The 19122-nt window shown below is 47.9% G+C and overlaps 1 protein-coding gene across 1 annotated transcript in view; it reads left to right on the top strand.

Moving 5' to 3' along the window:
• Positions 1–2412: 2412 nt before the first annotated feature.
• The window catches only part of SPG7 (SPG7 matrix AAA peptidase subunit, paraplegin), a 31861-nt gene continuing 15151 nt past the window's right edge, over positions 2413–19122 (top strand). The window contains exons 1-9 of the mRNA XM_084294676.1: positions 2413–2679; positions 3902–4004; positions 5385–5474; positions 9986–10236; positions 11245–11384; positions 13980–14082; positions 15595–15720; positions 16039–16201; positions 16929–17102. Of these exons, the coding sequence (XP_084150802.1) occupies positions 2569–2679; positions 3902–4004; positions 5385–5474; positions 9986–10236; positions 11245–11384; positions 13980–14082; positions 15595–15720; positions 16039–16201; positions 16929–17102 (1261 nt within the window). The 5' untranslated portion in view covers positions 2413–2568. The remainder of the gene's footprint in view (positions 2680–3901; positions 4005–5384; positions 5475–9985; positions 10237–11244; positions 11385–13979; positions 14083–15594; positions 15721–16038; positions 16202–16928; positions 17103–19122) is intronic.

Genomic DNA, 19122 nt, shown 5'->3' with positions numbered 1-19122 from the left:
CAGGGTGAGGCACGTTTGGGTCCCCGTCGGGTCAGCCTGGTAGAAGGCAGTGGAGCCCTGTCTAAGCAAACTGCACTGCGTCGCTTCCAGTTGGGCTCTAAGTCTATTTAAGTGATGCAACTCCTTTAAAAATAGAGCGTGCTTAATTAGCAACAGGTCTAATCGCAGAATCGGCGGAGGCAGTGTGACACGCCTTGAGGGAAGCTGAGGTGCGGGAGGTGCAGGGCGCTGCGACCCCAGTGCTGGGGCCCTCGGCCCCTTGGTTCCTGGTGCACTTCGCTGCGGTCGCACTGTGCCCGCGCTGGAAATCCCGTGCCTGTCGCCTCTGTGGGCACAGCCCGAGCTAGAGGAAGCCTCCCCCCTCAGTCAGCATTTCCAGAGGAACCATTTCCTCCTCCAAATGTAGCTGGAGTGTAAAATACCTCCCACCACGGGTCCCTCTGCGTGCTGGGTGAGGACATGACGCTCATCTCTGCGAGCGAAGGATGGTGCTGGTGAGGGCTGGCGTGGCTTGCACGGGGCTGGTGTTTGTGCTCAGCTCGAGCTATGACCGGCCCGTAGAGATTAATTGCAACCAGTTTAATTTTGTGTCTGTAAATTAAGCTGTTTGACGATTAAGCCAGTGATACAGAGAGACTTCCAGGAGCGAGGAGGACATTAACATGCTAATAGACCTTGCTGGTAGAAGGTTTGCTTAGATACATCCCAGGGGGCAGATGACAATTAACATCCTAAGAGACTCTTCTAGAAAGAGGATGCTAATTCAGACCTGCTGGGAAGGGAGAGATCCTTCTTACAGATAATTATTTATTATTATTTTATGTAGCCCTGCAACCTCCCTTTCAAGAACACCTGAGATACGTTAGGACAGGTTAGCTGGGAGAACCAACCACACCGACAGTCACTAAAGTTGTCCCAGAGCCACCAGAGGGGAGGGAGAAACACCTGCAGAAACCATCCTGGTCAGAAAAACAGGAGAAGGAAGAAATGTGACTTGAGTTCTTGAAAGGGAGTAAAATGGCACGTCAAAGGAAGCGGGCAGGAGGCTGGAGATAGACCTGCAGGCCTGGCAAAGGGAACGTACATGGGAGCAGGGCGAGAAGGGTGTAACTGCGGCAGGAGGGAGGGGATGTTTGGGAGGAGACAGTTTACTCCGAACGTTGTCATAACAGAGCAGGAGGGCACCACGGTGCAGTGAGGGCTGTTCAGGGCCAAACTCCTGGTGTGATCGCAGAGCAGGAGGGCCCAGGCAGGGCTTGTGGGGCCAGAAGCAATGGAAAGCTCGCCCTAGCCGGGTCAGGAAGATGGGCACGGTTAGACAGAAGCTGGCAAAGGGCTTGGCAGAGCCTGTCCTCGGGGGGCTGCAGCTCCTGAAGGACTTGTGTTGATTTATGGATTAAACCAGCCATTATTGGAGTACAACCTGTGCACCTCTCCAGCTCCTGGGCCACCCTTAGCGCAGGCTCCTGGGGAAAGCCATGGATCTGTGTTCGCTGGGCAGGTGCAGGGGGAACTCTGCAGGCTGCCATGGGCCCACAGGCCGAAAAATCTGGAGGCTCCGCACCTGAACTTGCTTCCCTGGAAGCTTGAGCAAAAGATTGCCCCTAAGATCTTCCACCTTACTGCTTTTACTGGTGTTCTGGGTGAGCTAGGGGGAAGGCTTCTCACAGTCTTGACTGGCACAGCATTGTGCGCAAAACTTGCATTTTTGACCCTGAATTGGAAGGAAGGCAGAATCACTGGAAACGTGAGGAGACAAATCGTTCAGGCTGTGCTCTGAAATGCCTTCCTGCCCCACAGAAACATTCGCTGGGGGACGTCAGGCCTGCCAGCTCCGCCGGGCACAGCTAGGGCAATATGGAAGAGATTACACAAGATTCGGGATCAGGGACTTAAGATGCGCTGACCGTTTTGCTATCCATACTGGGGGCTGTAACACCGCTCACACTTTGGTTTCAGTGTAAGGCGTGAGGAGATTTTTGTACCACCCGCCTGCACTGCCCAGCGGTGCCAGGAGCTGCCACACGCACCGGGGGGGCTCCTCCTCAGAAAACAGAGCCAACACACCTGCCCGACAAACAGCGTGTGGCTGGAAACACGCACTAAATATTTAGATTTATTCCATGGCTAAACACGTCCGAGCTCGTCCCACTTCGAGGATCCCTGGCGGTGCCTCAGGCGGTGCCTCAGGCGCGGCCGCCACCCCCCGCTCCCCTCAGACCGCACCGTGAGCCCCAGCAGGGCCGTTCTCCCTCAGCAGCGCCTGCCGAGGCCGGGCAGAGCCCGGTTCCCCTCAGCCCCCCCCGGGCCGGGCTCCCGGTGCCCTCCATCCCCGGGCCGGTACCGGCCGCCCCCCCCGTTCCCTCCCGCGCCGCCATGATGGGGGCGGAGCCAAGCTGCGGCCGCCATCTTGCGGCATGGCAGCCCCGCCGCTGCCCGCCCGCCTCCAAGATGGCCGCCCGGCCTTCACCGCCCGCTTCCGGCCCCGCTGAGGCCTCCTCCCGGTAGCCCGGCGCTCCCCTCAGCGGGCCCTCAGCGGCGGAGCGAGGCCGGGCCCGGGGCCGGGCCATGGCGCTGCTGCGGTTGCTGCTGCTCCGGGGGCGCTGCGCCTGGCCGCGGCCCGCCCCGCCGCCAGCCCCGGCTTGGGCACGGCCTCGCCCGCAGCCCCGGGGCCTGCAGGTAACGGGAGGGCGGCGGCGGCGGGGCCGGGGGGGGGGGGGGGGCTCGGTGGGACCCCGGTGCCGTGTGGCGGGTGAAGCGTTAGCAGCGTGCAGGAGGGGCCGGTGCGGCCTGAGGGCGCCGGGGCTGGCACCGCCGAGGCTCCTTTCCCCCGCCCCGGTCCCGGTACCGGCCCCGGTACCCCCCCCAGCGGCTGTGGGGCCGTCCCGCTGCCCCCCCCCCTGCGGCTCGGTGCCCTCAATGCGCTCCCACCCTGCTGCTGGGCACCGCGGGTGGGTTCTCCCTGCCCTGCTGTGCTGCTGGTGGTGCAAACAAACGCCCTGAAATCGTGCAGAAGGGAAGGATCCTGCTTAAAGCGGGCCTGCGGCGTGATTTAACTCCGTTTTCTGCCTCAGCGCAGCGAACGGGAACGGGCAGACCAAGGAGGTGAAGGAAGAACGGTTCTGAGACCACTCCGTGAAATATGTCAAGGGTTTCTACCACCACAGCTCTGTCATCGCTGTGCTGTTCCAAAAAGTACTGATCCCGGGAGGCTGCCCTCTCAGGCAGACACAACCAGTTGTGCTGCTCACTGCCAGAGGGAAAAATAGAGGGATTTCGGCCCGGTCAGCGCTCCTGTCCCACCTCTGCTGCACAGAAATTTGCCTCTGTGCATGAGAGGGACAGCGAGACAGGGAGCCCCATCTGAGGAAGAGGAAGGTGTGTTCAGTGAGGGTATTAGTTCGTGTCAATTCTCAGATGCTAAGAAATTGCCCTTAAATGTGGCTATAAGCTGTAGGATTGCTGCTGAATGACCGTGGGGAAAACAGCTGTGTTATCCTCACCCCTGTGCAGCAGGGTTACAGAGCAGTAGTTGTTCACATTCCCTGCTGTGGGAGGGTATGTTTGCATTCTAGGAGTTGATTTCTAGCATATCTTTAGTGAGGAGCAGCAGTACAGTGAGGAAAAAGATTCCAAGCATTTTGAATGTATGTTTCTATTTATACATGCGCTTACTTTAAACTGGGTTATAAACAACATCTTCAGAATCATGTGGCAAGTTCACAGCACACAATCAGGAATAATATTTGGGGCTTACACCTGCTGGTCCTGCAACTTCGCCACAATATTTTGATGTTTTGGAATTTCTGCCTCATGGGATACAGAAACGAGAAGCAGTCACAGAACTTTAACAATAGCTGTCTTTTTTTTTTTTTTTTTTCTCCTTTATCTCCCTCTTCAGAGCCTTCTGTCACAAACACTTTCCCCCACATCTCAAGGTCTCAGTGGAGTCCTACTGAAACAACAAATAATTCGAGATCCAGTCAGGCTTTGGAATCTCTTAGGTGAGTCCCAAAGAGCAACTCAGATGAGAAACTTGGAGGGGGAAAAAGGTCTTACTAAGTAAGAGTGTTGACTTTTGCTTACTTTTAATTCCTGAAACTGAAATAAAGCTGTCCAGTTCTTGGCTTTGGGAGCAGAGTGCCGTTTGCAGGGGTTCTAGTTTTTTTGGTGGCAGAGATGAGCAATGGCATCTTTCCGCAAGGAGCTCGGTGTGATTAAGTAAGCACTTGAGTCATTAGATCTAAAAGCTAATTTAAAAACAGCAGACTTCAAACTAGAGAGTCTTCCTGTGCCTCATTAGCAAAGCCGAAGAAGAAAATGTCATTCACCTTAGGCAGAAATCAAATCATGGAACCTTGCTAAAAGCCTCGCATTGGAGCAGGTTGGAAGTGTATGTTATGAGGTGTTATCTGAATTCCTAGAGCAAGAGCACAAAGCTGTAAAACAAAGGCAATTATTCTTCTCGCTTTTCTCTTCAAATTGGGAAGGCAGCTTTGCTGATGCTTTTGAAATTTGAACAAAAGTGGTCCCTGCTATTGTGACTGCCGCGGGCCTGATGAGAGCAAGCTGCTTTACCTTGAAGAGTTTTAGTGTTTTTTTTTGGGGGGAGGAGGAGGAGGGAATAATTTGGTTTGTTTTGCCCCCTTTTTAAAAATAAAAGAAAAAATATATGCATAATCTTTCAAATGGCTATGAATCCTCTGGTAGAAATAGCAGCTGACAAGCAGTCCAGCTTCCGGGCTTGCTACTTTCCAGAGCCTTCATGAAACGCCATGAGAAAAAGAAGCTACAGTCCTTAAGTCAGTTGCCTTGCTTCTGACATGTTTGTATTTTCCTGGCAAAAAAGCCTTCCCGTAATTGTTTTGTAGCAGCTACTGTGGGTTTTTCTGTTTGCAGCCATCCTTCCTTGGCTTTTATGAGAGTATCCTAACAGTGTTACTGAGAACCCTGCCTGAACTCCAGCAGATAATTTCCTTTAGCGTGCATTTACAGCTCTAGCGTGAGGCTGTTCTTTGCTGACCCCACCAGTGTTAACTTTGGTTATGCCTTGGGGAATGTGTAAATGTGTCAGTACCGAAGGAATTTCTCCAAATGATTTTTTGCTCTATTAAAACAATGTCTGAGCAAACTCATATTTTGATTGGATTGTCGAGAAGTATATATTGTATAAGGAAGCTGAAGGAGCCTGTCCCTCCCAGTACTCCCTCTTGTGAGGCTGTTTCATTTCCGTGGCACACAAATGAAGCTGTGCACTTGGGTGGGTGTGGAACCGAGGTTTTTGTGCATTGGGAGCTCTCATGGATTTGTGCCATCCTTGTTCCACCTCTCTCACTGCCACCTGAGGTCTTTGGTGGTAACTGCTGCACTCTGCTTGCCTGCAGGTAGCACTTACTATTTCAGTACTTCAAGCTCTCGAGGGAGTAACCATAAGAATGGAGGATTCAAGAAGAAATCTCCAAAGGAGGATGAGGGTACGTATGTGCCAAAAATGTATTTAATGGCATGAATCGTGTGTGTGTGAAGGACACGGGTGGAGAGTGTGGAAGATCAGCCTTAATGCTCATCTCTGGATACTGCAAACTTCCTGTAACTTACCGACTGTATGAGCCCATGGCTATGAACGAGTTGGAAGAGAGATTTTGTCTTAGCTGATGGTAGAATAAAGCTTAATCGGGCCATTAAATTGATTCTCTTTATGTGCTCCTTTGCATCCTGTACAAATAATTTCATTGTCTTCTGCTTTAATTTTGCCACTGTACAAAGGGGAATGGTATTTACTGAGTTTCGGTTTGGGGGTTTTGGTATAGAGCACTGACTTCATTAAGAACTAAATGTTAATATAAATTGAAGCTGGAAGCTGTTTATTTCTTATTTCGTTTACCTTCTTGGTGGAAGTGTCTGCTTGTAGTGATTTACAGAGCTCAAATTTAAAAATAGATTCTTGAAGAGTTCTTAGCTGTGTTAATAAGGGCACTTGCTCAGAAATTTTATTAAGTTGGTCTTCCTAGACACTGGTTTTTGGTGGTTCTTTTTTTTTGCATATCTTTCACTGTCTAAATCCCAGGCATCCCAACATACAGAACTTCTTGAATTTTATCTCTCTAAATGTGTTCTGATACCTAGGGAGTTACGTGGCGTGCCAGATGCTGCTGAGAAGTCAGTGGCCACTCCATATCTTAAGCTTGTTGGGGGAAGGGGAGAGAGGAATTCCAGGGTGCTAAAAAGGAGCAGGGACATGAAGGAGAACATCTGCTGTGTACGAGACAAAAACCTTGCGTAACTTCTGACAGGCCAGTGTTTTGATCCTTGTATCTTCTACCAGTAGGTTTTCATCAAAGACTTTTCAAATTTGAGCTGATTTGTGGGTGTCCCTGCAAGTCTTGGTATTGTCAGCAACATTTTGCTATTTGTAGATTGACAACAGCTGCATTCCATTTTAAAAGTGTAATTTGATTCTTCCTTTCCACTTCTGTAAGGAAAATTCTTTGCTCATTCGTGAGTACATTTCTTTCCCTCCAGTCTCCCAAGAACTGAAGTGTGTGCAGCGTTTCTAGGATCTGGGTTAGGCGTGTTTTCAGACTCTGTGGTGCAGATTTCGAGCTGTGAAATCCCCCAGCTGAGGCCACGTCTTGCATCTACTGGCCTGGGGATTTTTTTTTAAGAAAGGAGTCAGAAGTGCTCCGGATGGAAGGCCTCGTTCTTCTGTCTTGTCAGTGATACCAGAAGCATAACAAAGACCTAAATGTTTTATTCATTTTATGGCACTTGTTGATGCTTGCAGGGGCTGGTGATGATTCAAGGGGCTTTATATGGATATCTGCTGCTTTCTGGACTTCTGAGTGAGGGCTGAGCTGGAGGGCTCCAGACCTTTGCAGTTAGCATCACGCTGCTTTTGTAGATTATGTGATAAACTTTTACCTTGGTGCATCTGATCCGGATGCGAGCGCAGGTATCGCCGAGTCCTCGCTGAGGAAGCTGGAGCTCAGAGGCTGGGGTGCTTGTGGTCTGCGAGACCACACAGGGTGATTGTGAGCACAGCGCCTTGAGGTATTGTAGCTGTTAAAATTAGTAAACAGTAACATGCTGTGTTCTGCGGCCTCTTTTCTCCGGTGATTAATGGATAGCTTGACTTTGGGAGGTGGAATGCTACCCCATGTCTCCGGGGGAATGCTCATCTCTGCAGTAATTATTAAAAAGAACTCTTCAAACTGTCAGTGCAGCCCTTGCAAGATTTTAATCAGAGAGTTCAGATTTGGGGTTAATGGCAAATCATTGCTTCATGGAGGCTTTTGGAGACTAAAGAGCTGGAAGTATTCCCACAGCTGTTGCTCGCAAGTGTCACATCCAGTTCCTGGTTCTCATTTACTGAGTGTTGTGGGGTGGCTTATGGTGCAATATGAATGTTGTACTGTAAAGGCGGTCATATTTTACATAAACTTAGGATTAGATTAATTTTGTCCTTAATTAAATGCAGGGTGGAAGAAAGCCTTGTGTTGTCTTCGAGCTTTCTAGAAATTTCTGAAATTATTCAGCTGTAGGTTAAAGATCTGAGACAAGTCTTGTGTCCCAGACACTGCTTGTCTCGAGCTATCTAATGGCTAGCTATAACCCTGTGGTGATCTCTCTTTGTGATAACGTCCTCAGTGAATGCGTGCTTTACAACATATTACATGCACGCTGACTTTGTCTGAAATTTAACACAAAGAAGTGCTTTAGCAATAGTTCATTCAGATCTCCAAGCAAGGAACTTGCATAGCAGGAGCTGGACACTTTCTGTAAGTCAGAACTCCTCTTTCTAGTCGCTCCTTTTTCCTATCAACTTACTCAGAACTTGCTCAGTAGTTAAGGATAATGCCCAGGCTAAGGTCTCTACAATGCTACATTTAAATTTTCTTAATAAAACTACTGGATGTTAGCCTGCAGTTTTGTGACGGATTGCTTTGTTCTAATGAGGCTGGATCTAGCAGATAACGCAGGAGTGAGGAGATGGCATCAGAGAACAAAGTGGATGGGCTGGACGCAGCGTCTGAGCTTGTCACCGTGTTTTGAAATTGCGACCTTATCTGAAAAGCTGCATTGTTTCTATTTAGGAACAAGCCTTTCCTGTTAGATGTGGAGCAGAGCGAGGAAACGAGTGAAAAATGACGCTGTGTATCTGAAGGACAGAGTACTTTTTTTAGCATCTGACTGGGTCATATGTTTGTCCCTCGGTTTTGTTGCAGTGTGTATAAGGGTCTAATTGGTGGCTAGTGATAAATGCTGGTGTCAGAACTCTTGTTATGAATTCGCAAATAAATCTAATCTGGGCTGCAGCAGGCAGAGGCACTAGCAGTCCAGTGGTACGGAATTAATTTATTTCTGGGGGTAGAATAGTATTTATGTATGCCATCTTGCTGTTGATGTTAAATTGTATATCAAGAAGGAGCAGTAAATTATATATTGAGAAGTTCCACATAGAACTGGAAAGAGGAAGATATTCGTTGTCAGCTTAACAACTCGACTGCTTGCTGGCGGCTGACATTGAACTGTGCCACCACAGAATTCAGAATTTGCCTATGCAGTACAAAAAATGTTGGGAGCCTGAAAGAAAAGGTTTGGTGGCAAGTACTGCAAACCAGCCGTCCCTTTTTCTTGTGTCACCACTTCCTATGTCACTGGTACAGTAAAGGTGGGAAAGCACTTCTAGTATGTAATGCTGATACAGATCCTTAACGTGGACGAGTTACCAAGCCTGTTTAAATATTAAGGTGGTTACATAGCAGGGGAGAAAACGTGCAGCAAACAATGAGATTGCTTTGCAGTATATTTTGATTCAGAGGTAAGCTGCATTCCCCTCTTCCTGTGCGGCGTTCGATTTGTTGCAAGCACTGATTCTCTCTTAGGCAGTGGAGCTGTTGTTGGTCTCGTGGTGCAGAGCGCCAGCAGATCAGTTCACCAGGAAGCAATTATCCCTCAGCACCGTGCTACATGATTTAACAGTGAAACTAAGACTGGTTTTACTCACTCCTAATATTCTTTTCAGTGGATACGTTAGCAACAGCCCGAGGACTAGGCAGCGTAGAGGCGTGTTAATTAGAACTGGGCTGTAGTCATACTTGAGTGATGTTTTTTAGCAGCAAAGGTCTGGTGGCTTTATTATTTTATCCATCCATGTTAGGCCAGGCAAGTGGGCCCTTCATTTTCAAGCAGAATGGTACTTGGGGTCACCGCAATGGGGGCAGTGGGCTACGACCATCTGAAGTCTCCTGGAGCACAGTCGGACTGCCCCGAAACACAGAACGCTGGTCAGAGCTTTTCAAAATGTTAGAGATGGGTGTTGGTCTTCGTGCATGACAAATTCTGGAAGTAAGGGACTTTCTTTGGCTCGCTGATGCTTCAGTTCCTCCTCTTACTGAAGCACCGCTTAAAATGAAGAGGCAATCCTCCATTACCTCTGCAACGTGTGTACGCAGTGCCTCCCCGCGTGGCTTTTGGGGCTTTGGGGAGCAGCTGAATGTAGATGTGGTACAACAGCCTCGATTGGAAAAGCAGCAACGTGATGCAAGCAGATGATTGCTGGCTATCAGGATGCAAAATGTGTCTCCTTCCAGGCAACCACTAGGATTACACGTGACTGCTCGTGCTTTCGTAACCAGGCTTTTGCCCTGCTGCTGTTCCGTATGCACAGCTGGGGCCCTGTGGCTTGACAGCCTAGAAGCCAGGAAGGCCTGGAAGTGAAACGTAACCCAGAAAACCAACTCCCTTGTGTAACCTTGGGCAAGTCACACAGCCTCCTGTTACCTTTGTGAGCCAAGCTAGGAAATGGCCTGTGCAGAGCGAGTCAGGTCCTGCCTCTGAGTATAGTGCCTCCAGAGAACCATGCAACAGAAGCATTAAAGGTTCCGTCGTGTTAGGCTTTGTCACTTAGATGTCCCTTCTTTTGGTCAGAAAGCTGTGCAGTTACGTGCTCATGTCTCTTTTCCTGATCTTTTTTCTTTTTTAGAGGAAGAGAAACGGAGGAAAAGGGAGAATCAGATGCACCTTGAACGCTTGCGGGCACTCCTCATCATAACGTTAATAGTGCTGATGTTCCGATTCACCGTCAGTGAGAACAGAGAAGGGACCAACATTTCCTGGAATTATTTCATCAATGAGATGCTGTCAAAGGGGGAGGTCCAGAGAATCGAAGTGGTTCCAGAAAGTGATATTGTAGAAATTTATCTGCACCCTGGAGGAACTCCGCATGGACAAGTCGTGAGTGGCTTTCTCTGGTTGGAGTCGATGATCTTAGATTATACTGTTGGAAAGAATTGAATTAATGAATTATATGTTCAGTAAAACTCTAGCTGGTAAATTTGCTTTTCATTAATTTTTGCTTCCTGTTGTTTGTACTTCAGGGGGCTTTTATTACTCCTACCAACCTGGACACTGGGATTTTTATTTTAAACTGTAAGAATAATTAATAGTGACATGGAAGGAAACATTACGAATGTTTAAAAAGCTGGGGAAATTCAATAGTTCGTTTTTCCCAGCTCAGACTAAAATGTCAGAAGGTATCTAGATGATGATTGTAAATTCTTAATTCTAGATCCAGTTTTAAAAATTATCTCCTGTTTTGGATTTTAGCTTCAATTGCTCTGTCAAGTTCCATCAGACTTCCTTCTTAAATCTTCCAAAATGGGGAAAAAAAGCAAAGTTTGATCACATGCTTGCTTTATTTCCAAGAGTTGCCACCAAGAATCATTACCAACTAGCCTCAGAGATTAAAATATTGTTCTTGGGTACATCCCATTTAGTTCATCGATTTATGATCCATTTTGCAAACTTCTGGATGAAATTAATTACTGAGAGGGATACAGAAACAATATGCAGAAGGCTTCCTGCCCAGTGATGTAGTTTTCCAGATGCATTGTAAAACTTTGACTGGACCCAAGCTATCATTACAGTTAGGTTTATAATACTAACCTCATCCTCCAGTCTGCCTACAAAGTCATTGCACCTCCTTGTTTCTAGAGAGCTGAGACTCAGTTCTTGGCTTTTATGCTTTCAATAAGGTGCCAGAAAGCCATGAGGTGCTCCTGACTTGATTTGGAGGCCCAGCATCAGTTACCTGCTCATGAGTTCATTGCTGTAGCAAACAAAGGATGTAACAATGCTAACTTTTGTCTGACTTCTCCATTTCGTGCACCTCTTCTGCTCATTGTTGTGTCTTTATACCACACTTAAAATTTCTTTTTGCTGCTTTTGATTGCATGTCCCCAGAACGTTACCCTGCTGTACACAATGCGGGTGGCAAACATTGACAAATTTGAAGAGAAGCTGAGAGCTGCGGAGGATGAGCTGAATATTGATGAGAAGGAGAGAATCCCTGTTTCCTACAAACACCCTGGCTTTTATGGAAAGTATGATATAAACTCGTGCTCACTGTTGATCTTATGTTGGCAACAGCATCCTTCACTTGAAGAGCAAAGTTCCTTCCAGCTACATGTTATGTAAATGCAGAACAAAAAGAAGTGGTCCCTGTTTTGGAGCACTTAGGCAGTCTTTGAAAAATGCTCTAGATGTGTGTTAGCGGCTCAGACATGAGGGTCTCAAGGAGATGTCTGGAACTGCAGCACGTAGTGAACCAAAATATTTGGGGTCAGTGTCAGCAGGTCTGAGCAAAGTCTGTCAGTTGCTGCTGTCCTTGCAATAATCCATTATTCAAGTGCAACGTGAGATAGAAATCCTGACTCAACAAGTGTGATGTTGTGCCCTGGTTTGTGGAGAATGTCGGTGGTGCAGTAAGCTGTCCCCTGTTAGAATGCTTCAAGGAAGGCCTGTGGTGGTGGTTCAGTCTGTAAAAATAAACACCTAATTCTGGCCTGTTTCTCCAGCAGCTGTAGATCAGAGGACAGCCTGTGCTGGTGCTCGCTCCAGCTGTGAGCCACATACTGAGCAGAGCAGCTTTGATGCTAAGATAGAAAATCTCACTGAGGGAGGAGTACTCCTATTAAATTTGCAGCCCCTTTCTGTTACCTGAAAGGATCTCGGGATCCTTTGCTTTTAAAAATAATAATTAAAATGTCAGTGCTCAAAGGTTTTAATTCTGAAATAAACTGCAATGAGCAAGAAGTAAAAATGTGACGGAAGATTACAGAGCACTGGCTAGGCTTTGTTCTGTGCTTTCATTTTATATTTTGTGGTCATTTGCTGCTCACAAGGTTTATTTGCCCTTCTGTTAAGGCTGGCAGCTTATTTTTGCTAGATAGGATTTATGGGGCGCAGAGAACAAGAGACCTGTGAAGCTCACTCACTGGGCTATTGAACAAGTCCACCTCCATCACTGAGGGCTGTGCTGATGCAGAAAGATGCTCTCTGGAAGTCTGCAGAGGGACTGGCCTTTGGAGAGCTCTCAACCAGTATTTTGTTCTAGAGTCCTAGAGATGGAGATGCAGCACAGTAGCTTTGTCTGCTAAGAAGGAAATCCCATGCCCTAACAACCAAGAAGGATAGCTCTGTGCTGCTGCTGTTACCTGCCGAGATGGCCTGGGCACCTGCTTGTGCACCACGCTAAGCAGAGGTGCACAGCGTTGGGTTCTAGTAGCTCGTGGGGTTTGGAGCACGGTGTCTTTCCTGGATGTCTTACCAAAACGTGAAATAAATGTCATGTTTGTATGTGAGAAAATACCCTTGCAGGATTTTGACCAGTTGGTTGTCCTCTGAGTGACATTTTTTACACTTTGAATGCGTGATTTGTGTGAAGACAAACTTCTTAAATAGATCACGCAGCATGGAATTTTCTGTTGGGATTCATAACTTGCTAATTTTTGTCAGTTTGTGTAATGGGACGAGTACACTGACCAGCTAGTCAGCTAGCAGCACGGGCTGCTTCCCCTGTGTCTGAAAATACTGTTTTTTAAAGAGATACTTTAGGGTCTGAAGACTCAGGAGACTTCAGAGTCTGAAGTTTGAAGCAGCTGTGAGGTGCAGAGCACTTAGAGCTTGCACTCAGTTTGCTGTCAGGTACGGGCCCTTGATGCGTTTCAGAATGAATCTCCTGTTTGCACAGTTGCCAAACTGTAGGTGATTTTCAGTTTCCAGTGTTGCCTAGGAGCCCTCGCTCGGGGGAGACAAATGCAGCTAGGTATACAGCACGTGCTGCTCCCATTGCTTCAGTAAATCATCTGTTCCTGAGAGGTGGAACGCATGCTCCTAGTTTAAAGATAAGAAACAGAAGTGTGGGGAGGCAAGAGCATTTCACAGGGTCAAGCAGGGCACGTGGAGCAGAACAAGGAGCTTAGTTAGGGTACCTCCAGTCCCAGCCTGCCTTCTGATAGTCCGATCAGTCTTCCTCTTATTAGAAGTATTCCCTGTTCAGAGCTCACAGGGTATTTTGTCCTCAGCACATTTGTCTTGTAACTGCATTAGACCTGCCCTGTCAGCTCTGCTCCGTGGCTCCCCTCTAACCCAAGAGGTACTGAAAGGATCCAGAAAATTCATTGTGCTGGTTGCTGCAGGAGCTCCTTGTGAGGGACTTCTGGGAGACTTGAGCAGGGGCAGCCAACCCGTCTTGCCTAATGGGAGAGCTGCAGTGGGATTTCTGCCAGGTTTGGGGGAGCTGGAACCTTCGTAGCATCGCAGGGCACAGGTCTTCTGCAGTGAGCTCCTGTGGGAAGGGCTGCCAGTGTCCCCAGCTCCTGCTCTGGCTGTGATCTGGCTGCCCGAAGGTCTGTCGGCTTTATAAGTAGAAATGCCTCTGCAGGGAATGGTGAAGAGGAATTTCTTCCACAGCTGTGAGCAGTATGTGCCAGTGTCCTCTGTTTAACTTCTCGGGTTACGTAATTGTTGGGGTTTTGGTTTTGTATAGAAAATTTCAAGGTGCCGTTTTCTTAGTCATAGATGCTCATGGCTGCCGAAAATGTCAGGACCTTTAAAATACTGAAAATAGTGAGTGACATTTACTGAGTTGTGGCTGAAGGCTTCAATTCTGACCTGTCCTGCTTTTGTCCTTTCAGCGATGTCATTTCCCTGATAGTGACACTTGTGGCTGTCTCCATGTTGTGGAGCATCTTCCGCCTTATTAGGGTCGCAGGCAGGGCAGGAGGATTCAATGCTTTTGTAAGTATCCTGCATCTTTACGTTGCTTTGCAGCCTGTGAGTAGTCTTGCCTTCTGCTGGCCTAATCTCCTCCCCTTTCCCCAGCAAAGTCAACACAGATTGAGAATAAACCGATGCCAGGGACTCCTCAGTCTTGACACATCTTGCATCTTTTCCTGTCCTGATCATCTGACTCGCTTGTACAGTAACTGGCCTTAGCTGAGGCCCTTTCTTTCCCCCAATGGCAGGAAGGGCTGAGCTCAGTGAATTTGCAGTCCAGTTTGCTCTGCTATTTTCAAAGCTTGTTAATGAGTTGCAGCTGCAGATGGTGTTTTTCTCTGGGTCCTGCCAATATGCCTCCCATACAGCCAGGAGTAGGAATTGCTGCTTTCTGCAAAATGAATTCTCAATTTATAAAATATGTTCAGATTCTGGATTTCATTACGTGTTGGCCTGTTCCCCTCACGCCACATGCCTCGCTTGCAACATCAGTTAAATCTCCTGCTATCCTCCACCCTTGCCTGGATCAGCTGATGAAACTCTGTAGAAATCAGCTCTGGGTGCACTGGTACTGACCGCAGGGATCTGGGGATGAAAACAGTGGTGAATTCAGTCCCTTGTTAGGTTTCCCACTCGCTCTCCTCTGTAGTTCTCTTCTGGCTTTGGGATTCTCTTTATACAAAGGGGCGCAGCTGCCTGGGAGAAAAGAGTAGTTTAAAGAAGTGTTAAGTAATGAGGGCCTTGAGGACTGGTTTCTGCCCTTGCATAAGTGGGGACAGCTAGGCCCAGCGTGTTTAACTCTTTGTTTGGATAAACTGCTGCTTCTAAGGCATGAGAAGTTATAAACTTTCTTCTCAGAAAAAAGTCCTGAGTAGCTGTTTTCAGAGGAACATGGTGAGCAGTTACAAGTAGGACATTTAACTAAATCCTTGTTTTGGCTGTCACTCTGGCTTAACACACACCAGAAGGCTGAAATGTGGTGCCTGTTAAATTCGAGAGCCCATATTCTGTCCCCGGGTTGTGTTGTTGTAGGAGCTGGTGGCAGCGTTGGACAGTGGTCCAAAGTGTATGTTTGCATACGTTTACAAGGCAATATTGGTAATTTATTTACCGCTGATATTTGCCATCCATACATGTTCCTTAAAGCTACACCTATCCCGAGTGTGTTAAGGATCAGTGAATTTAAAAATCAGGGAGAAGATCCCAAATAAGGTTTTGGGCATTCTATATGGTTTTAATAAATGTCTCTGCCTGGCCTACAGGGACTTGAGCTGGGTTGGGGGGATTATTGCAGGTTTACTTTCTTTTCCCAACAAAATGTGGGTGAATAAGGCTTGAGACAGCAGTCCTGCAGCCTGGCTGTGAAGTATCCAAAGCAGCAGTTGGTAAAACAATGATGTACTGGTGGGCATTGTAATGTTCTTTGTTGGGGATGGCTATGCCTGCGCTGTGCTGTGTAGCAAACTGCCTTTCCAGGCTGTTGCCTTGTCCAGAGTCAGAGCACATCTTCAGCATTTGTGTTGCCTCCCACAGAACCAGCTGAAGATGGCTCGTTTCACCATTGTGGACGGAAAATCCGGAAAAGGGATTGGTTTCAAAGACGTAGCAGGAATGCATGAGGCCAAAATGGAAGTCAAAGAATTTGTGGACTACTTAAAGGTATTTAAGAGCAGACCACAAGAAGTGCTTGCTGCCCATCTTCTGGGTTAGAATTAACCTGGGGAGGAGGGTCTGTTCTCTTCATCCTGCACGATACTGAGCAGCCTCTGTCTAAATAAGCTGAAAACTTTTGTGCTGTGATCACCATGACTCAGTGTCTATTTCCAGTTCTGTAACAGGCTGCAGATGTGGCTGCTCCCATTAGGAGCTCAGGGTTGCTCAGGATGAGAACAGCGTCGAGGAGCTCTGGGAGACCGTATCCTTGTGCAGATGCCTCGTGTTGGCTGTGGATCTGACCCAGCTGTGCTGCTCTTACAGAATCCCGATCGCTACCTTCAGCTTGGAGCCAAAGTGCCCAAGGGTGCCTTACTGCTTGGGCCGCCGGGCTGTGGGAAGACCTTGCTGGCAAAGGCTGTGGCTACGGAGGCACAAGTACCGTTCCTGGCCATGGCAGGCTCTGAGTTCGTGGAGGTGATAGGAGGTAAGCGTGGTGGGAAGAAGGGAGTGGGGGTTACTTGGGGAGCGTTGGTTGGGCCTCGTAAAGGACAGAGATTTTGTGTTGCTTTGCTGGATATTGCTGCTGAAAATATAAAAAGTTTTTAGCATTATTGGATAGATAATAATGTGGTACCTAAAACATTTTCTTTGAATAGCTAGTTGCTTCTTTCTGACGATGGGAAACCATGGTTCTTCACCTGGAAGCATCATCTCTGACTTGCCTCTACTTACTAAAGCCATTGACTGAGGCTTCCTTCCTTATATTGAGAATGCTGATGGATTTTCTGCTGCTCCCTGCTGATGGGAGGAAGTATGGTCTCTCTGTGCTCAGGGATTTCAGTCTTCTTCCTTCCTTCCTACGTCTCTTGAGACCCAACGAGGGTCTGTGTGTGGAAATGTGCTGAATATTTTTGCTCCTAACCTGTGGAAGGACCAGGAGCTCATGTCTGGAGCTGGGAGCAGAGCTCCTCTTACAGCAGCTCTGAAGAGTCCTTGCAGTTCTGGGAGCTCAGTTAAAAGCCAGCACGATTCAGGACAAGCAGTGTTTAAGGGCTAAAGAGATGAGTTCTTGACTAATTCTTCATGTCTGGAGTGTTGCGAGAGGGACTGTCACACACTGAGGGTTTGCCTGGGTCAGATATCTAATAGGGGGCTGGTAATGCTCTACAGCTATGGCTGTGAAGCTCATTTCTTCTTCCCTTCCCCTACAGGTCTTGGAGCTGCCCGAGTTCGGAGCCTCTTCAGAGAAGCCCAGGCTCGTGCGCCCTGCATCGTGTACATTGATGAAATCGATGCCGTGGGCAAGAAGCGCTCAACCAACATATCGGGTTTTGCCAATGCTGAGGAGGAGCAGACCTTGAACCAGCTGCTGGTAGAAATGGATGGTCAGTATTTCTGTCCCTGAGCAGTTGGGCCCTTACCACCTCGGAGATCTGGGCTGCTGTCCTGTTTGAACTTGCAGTGCCTCTTTGGTGTTTTCTTCATGGGGGAGTATTTACCATTGCAGTGAAACAAACCTCACTTCCCTCTTTCCTGGGACAAGGCTAGCTGGCATTTCACAGCATTTCCAGGACTAAGCCCAGTGTTATGATTTGGTCATGTCATTGTTAAAAACCTCTCTGTATGACAAGTGATAACTGGGGCTTGAACTGCAGCTTAGGGACTTTCACACCTGAAAATCTTTTTTTTTTGTGATTTTTTTTTTTTCCTATTTGCACACCATTGTGGCAGTGGCTGGCCTTGTTCTGTTTCTGGAGGTTGTCATATTACTCAGCTGAAGTGGGTCCTTTCTCTGCTCTTTCTCCCCTTCACCAGCTGCTGCAGTGAGTACGGAGGAAGAGCAGCAGCTGTTGTTCAGCGCAGGGTTTTTGGAAGCTGTGTGTCCAGTAATTGCTTCACACTGAATTACGCTTTTCTGCAGATCTCCCAGGACTCTCCCCAAGCACTAGGCTGAATCAGTGTCCCATTGTTAGTCCCTGTTTCTGAAGGCTTTATATTGCGTCTCTTCGTCTGTCACTGGAGAGCTGGGCAGGACTCCTCCAGAGCTGACGGTGCCTAGCAAGTCATTGAGCTAAGGAGAGATGTTTGAGAGTGTGGTGTGAATAAGCTGTGGAAAAAAAAAAAAAAAAAAAAAACTATATAAATGTCTAGATTTCAAAAGGATTAAAGGTCAATATCTAGTAGACTTAAAACCCTGGAGCCAGCTGTTTTTGTGACTGCACTCCAAAGATTGAGTCAGAATTGTAGTGTCACATTCAGGGTGAATGTGCACCAACACCAGGAGAGCATCCACCTGCGAACAAAACCGGTGGATAACATGCATTAGAGATCCTGGCTGGCAGAGGGCAGCAACCCCAAAGACTCTTCCTACAGTAAGTGGCTTCAGTTCAGGAGTATGTTTTCCTACTGGCAGCTGGAGAGGAATTTTTTTACAATACCGGGAAACCAAAAGAGAACGAATTGGCAGCAAGGACACTACTGTCCATAGCTGGTAGCATTTAGGTCCAGCTGACCATTAAATGTTGAATACTTGCTATGTTCTGAGACAGGAGGTGTTTTAATGTCTGATAAGGTTTAAAGTTTAGTTGTCCCAGAGGGACATTAGGACTGGAAAATATTCATTCTCCCGTCCCTTGACCTGTTCTCATGTCTCTTGCCTGGCTGTAAGATGCCTATCTAAGCTGGGAGAGGGAAGCTTTGCAGACAAGTCCCGGTTTGATGCCACGCTTCTGGATGGTTGCTGGCTGTGCCACATATGGAATCAACCCTTTGCTCAGACGCTTTCATGCAAGTGCCAAAAAGAACAGTCCTTTGTCTGGTGTTAGTCATAACTCTGTCAGAGCCTGCCGCCCTGACCCAACTTGCACTGCTGCTGTTGCTAAATCCTTGTGTTGCAGGGTGAGGTGTAGGATGGCTACTTGTCCATCAGGGCATGTTTGTATCAGTCTGCTGTTCTGTGGGACAGGGCTGCCTTTTGCCTCGACTATAAACGTGACACTTAGCTCATCAGACTCTTTATGTGAGAAGTTAAAAGTCCTGCACTGAAAGCATCCCTCTTTCTCCAGACCTCAGGGCTGAAAGGTGCTTGCTCCTGTTTCTGGATGCTCAGAGGGGAGCAGGGGGTGCAGCCCTGCTGAAGCAGAGCTCTTCCTGCAGCTCGGCAGTAAGGCTGCCTCCTGGAGCTTGCTGTGTGGTCAACCTTAGGCTCTCAAGGAGAGAAGCTGACTTGTGTTTTCAGGAAGGGGTAGGTGTTCCTCCATGCTGCACGCAGGATGATCTGTAATTCTGGATCTTTGCCTGTGCTGCAGAAAGAGGAGAAATTATAGGCTGGGGCACAGCATGGTACAAGCAGGGTGGAGTGGTCCTTCTGAGCAGAAATCCTCCAGGCCTCTCTCTGCTTTCGCC

This window comes from Netta rufina (genome assembly GCF_964035555.1).
Source record: "Netta rufina genome assembly, chromosome: 13".
Taxonomy (NCBI): domain Eukaryota; kingdom Metazoa; phylum Chordata; class Aves; order Anseriformes; family Anatidae; genus Netta; species Netta rufina.
This window is presented reverse-complemented; position numbering and strand designations above follow the sequence as displayed.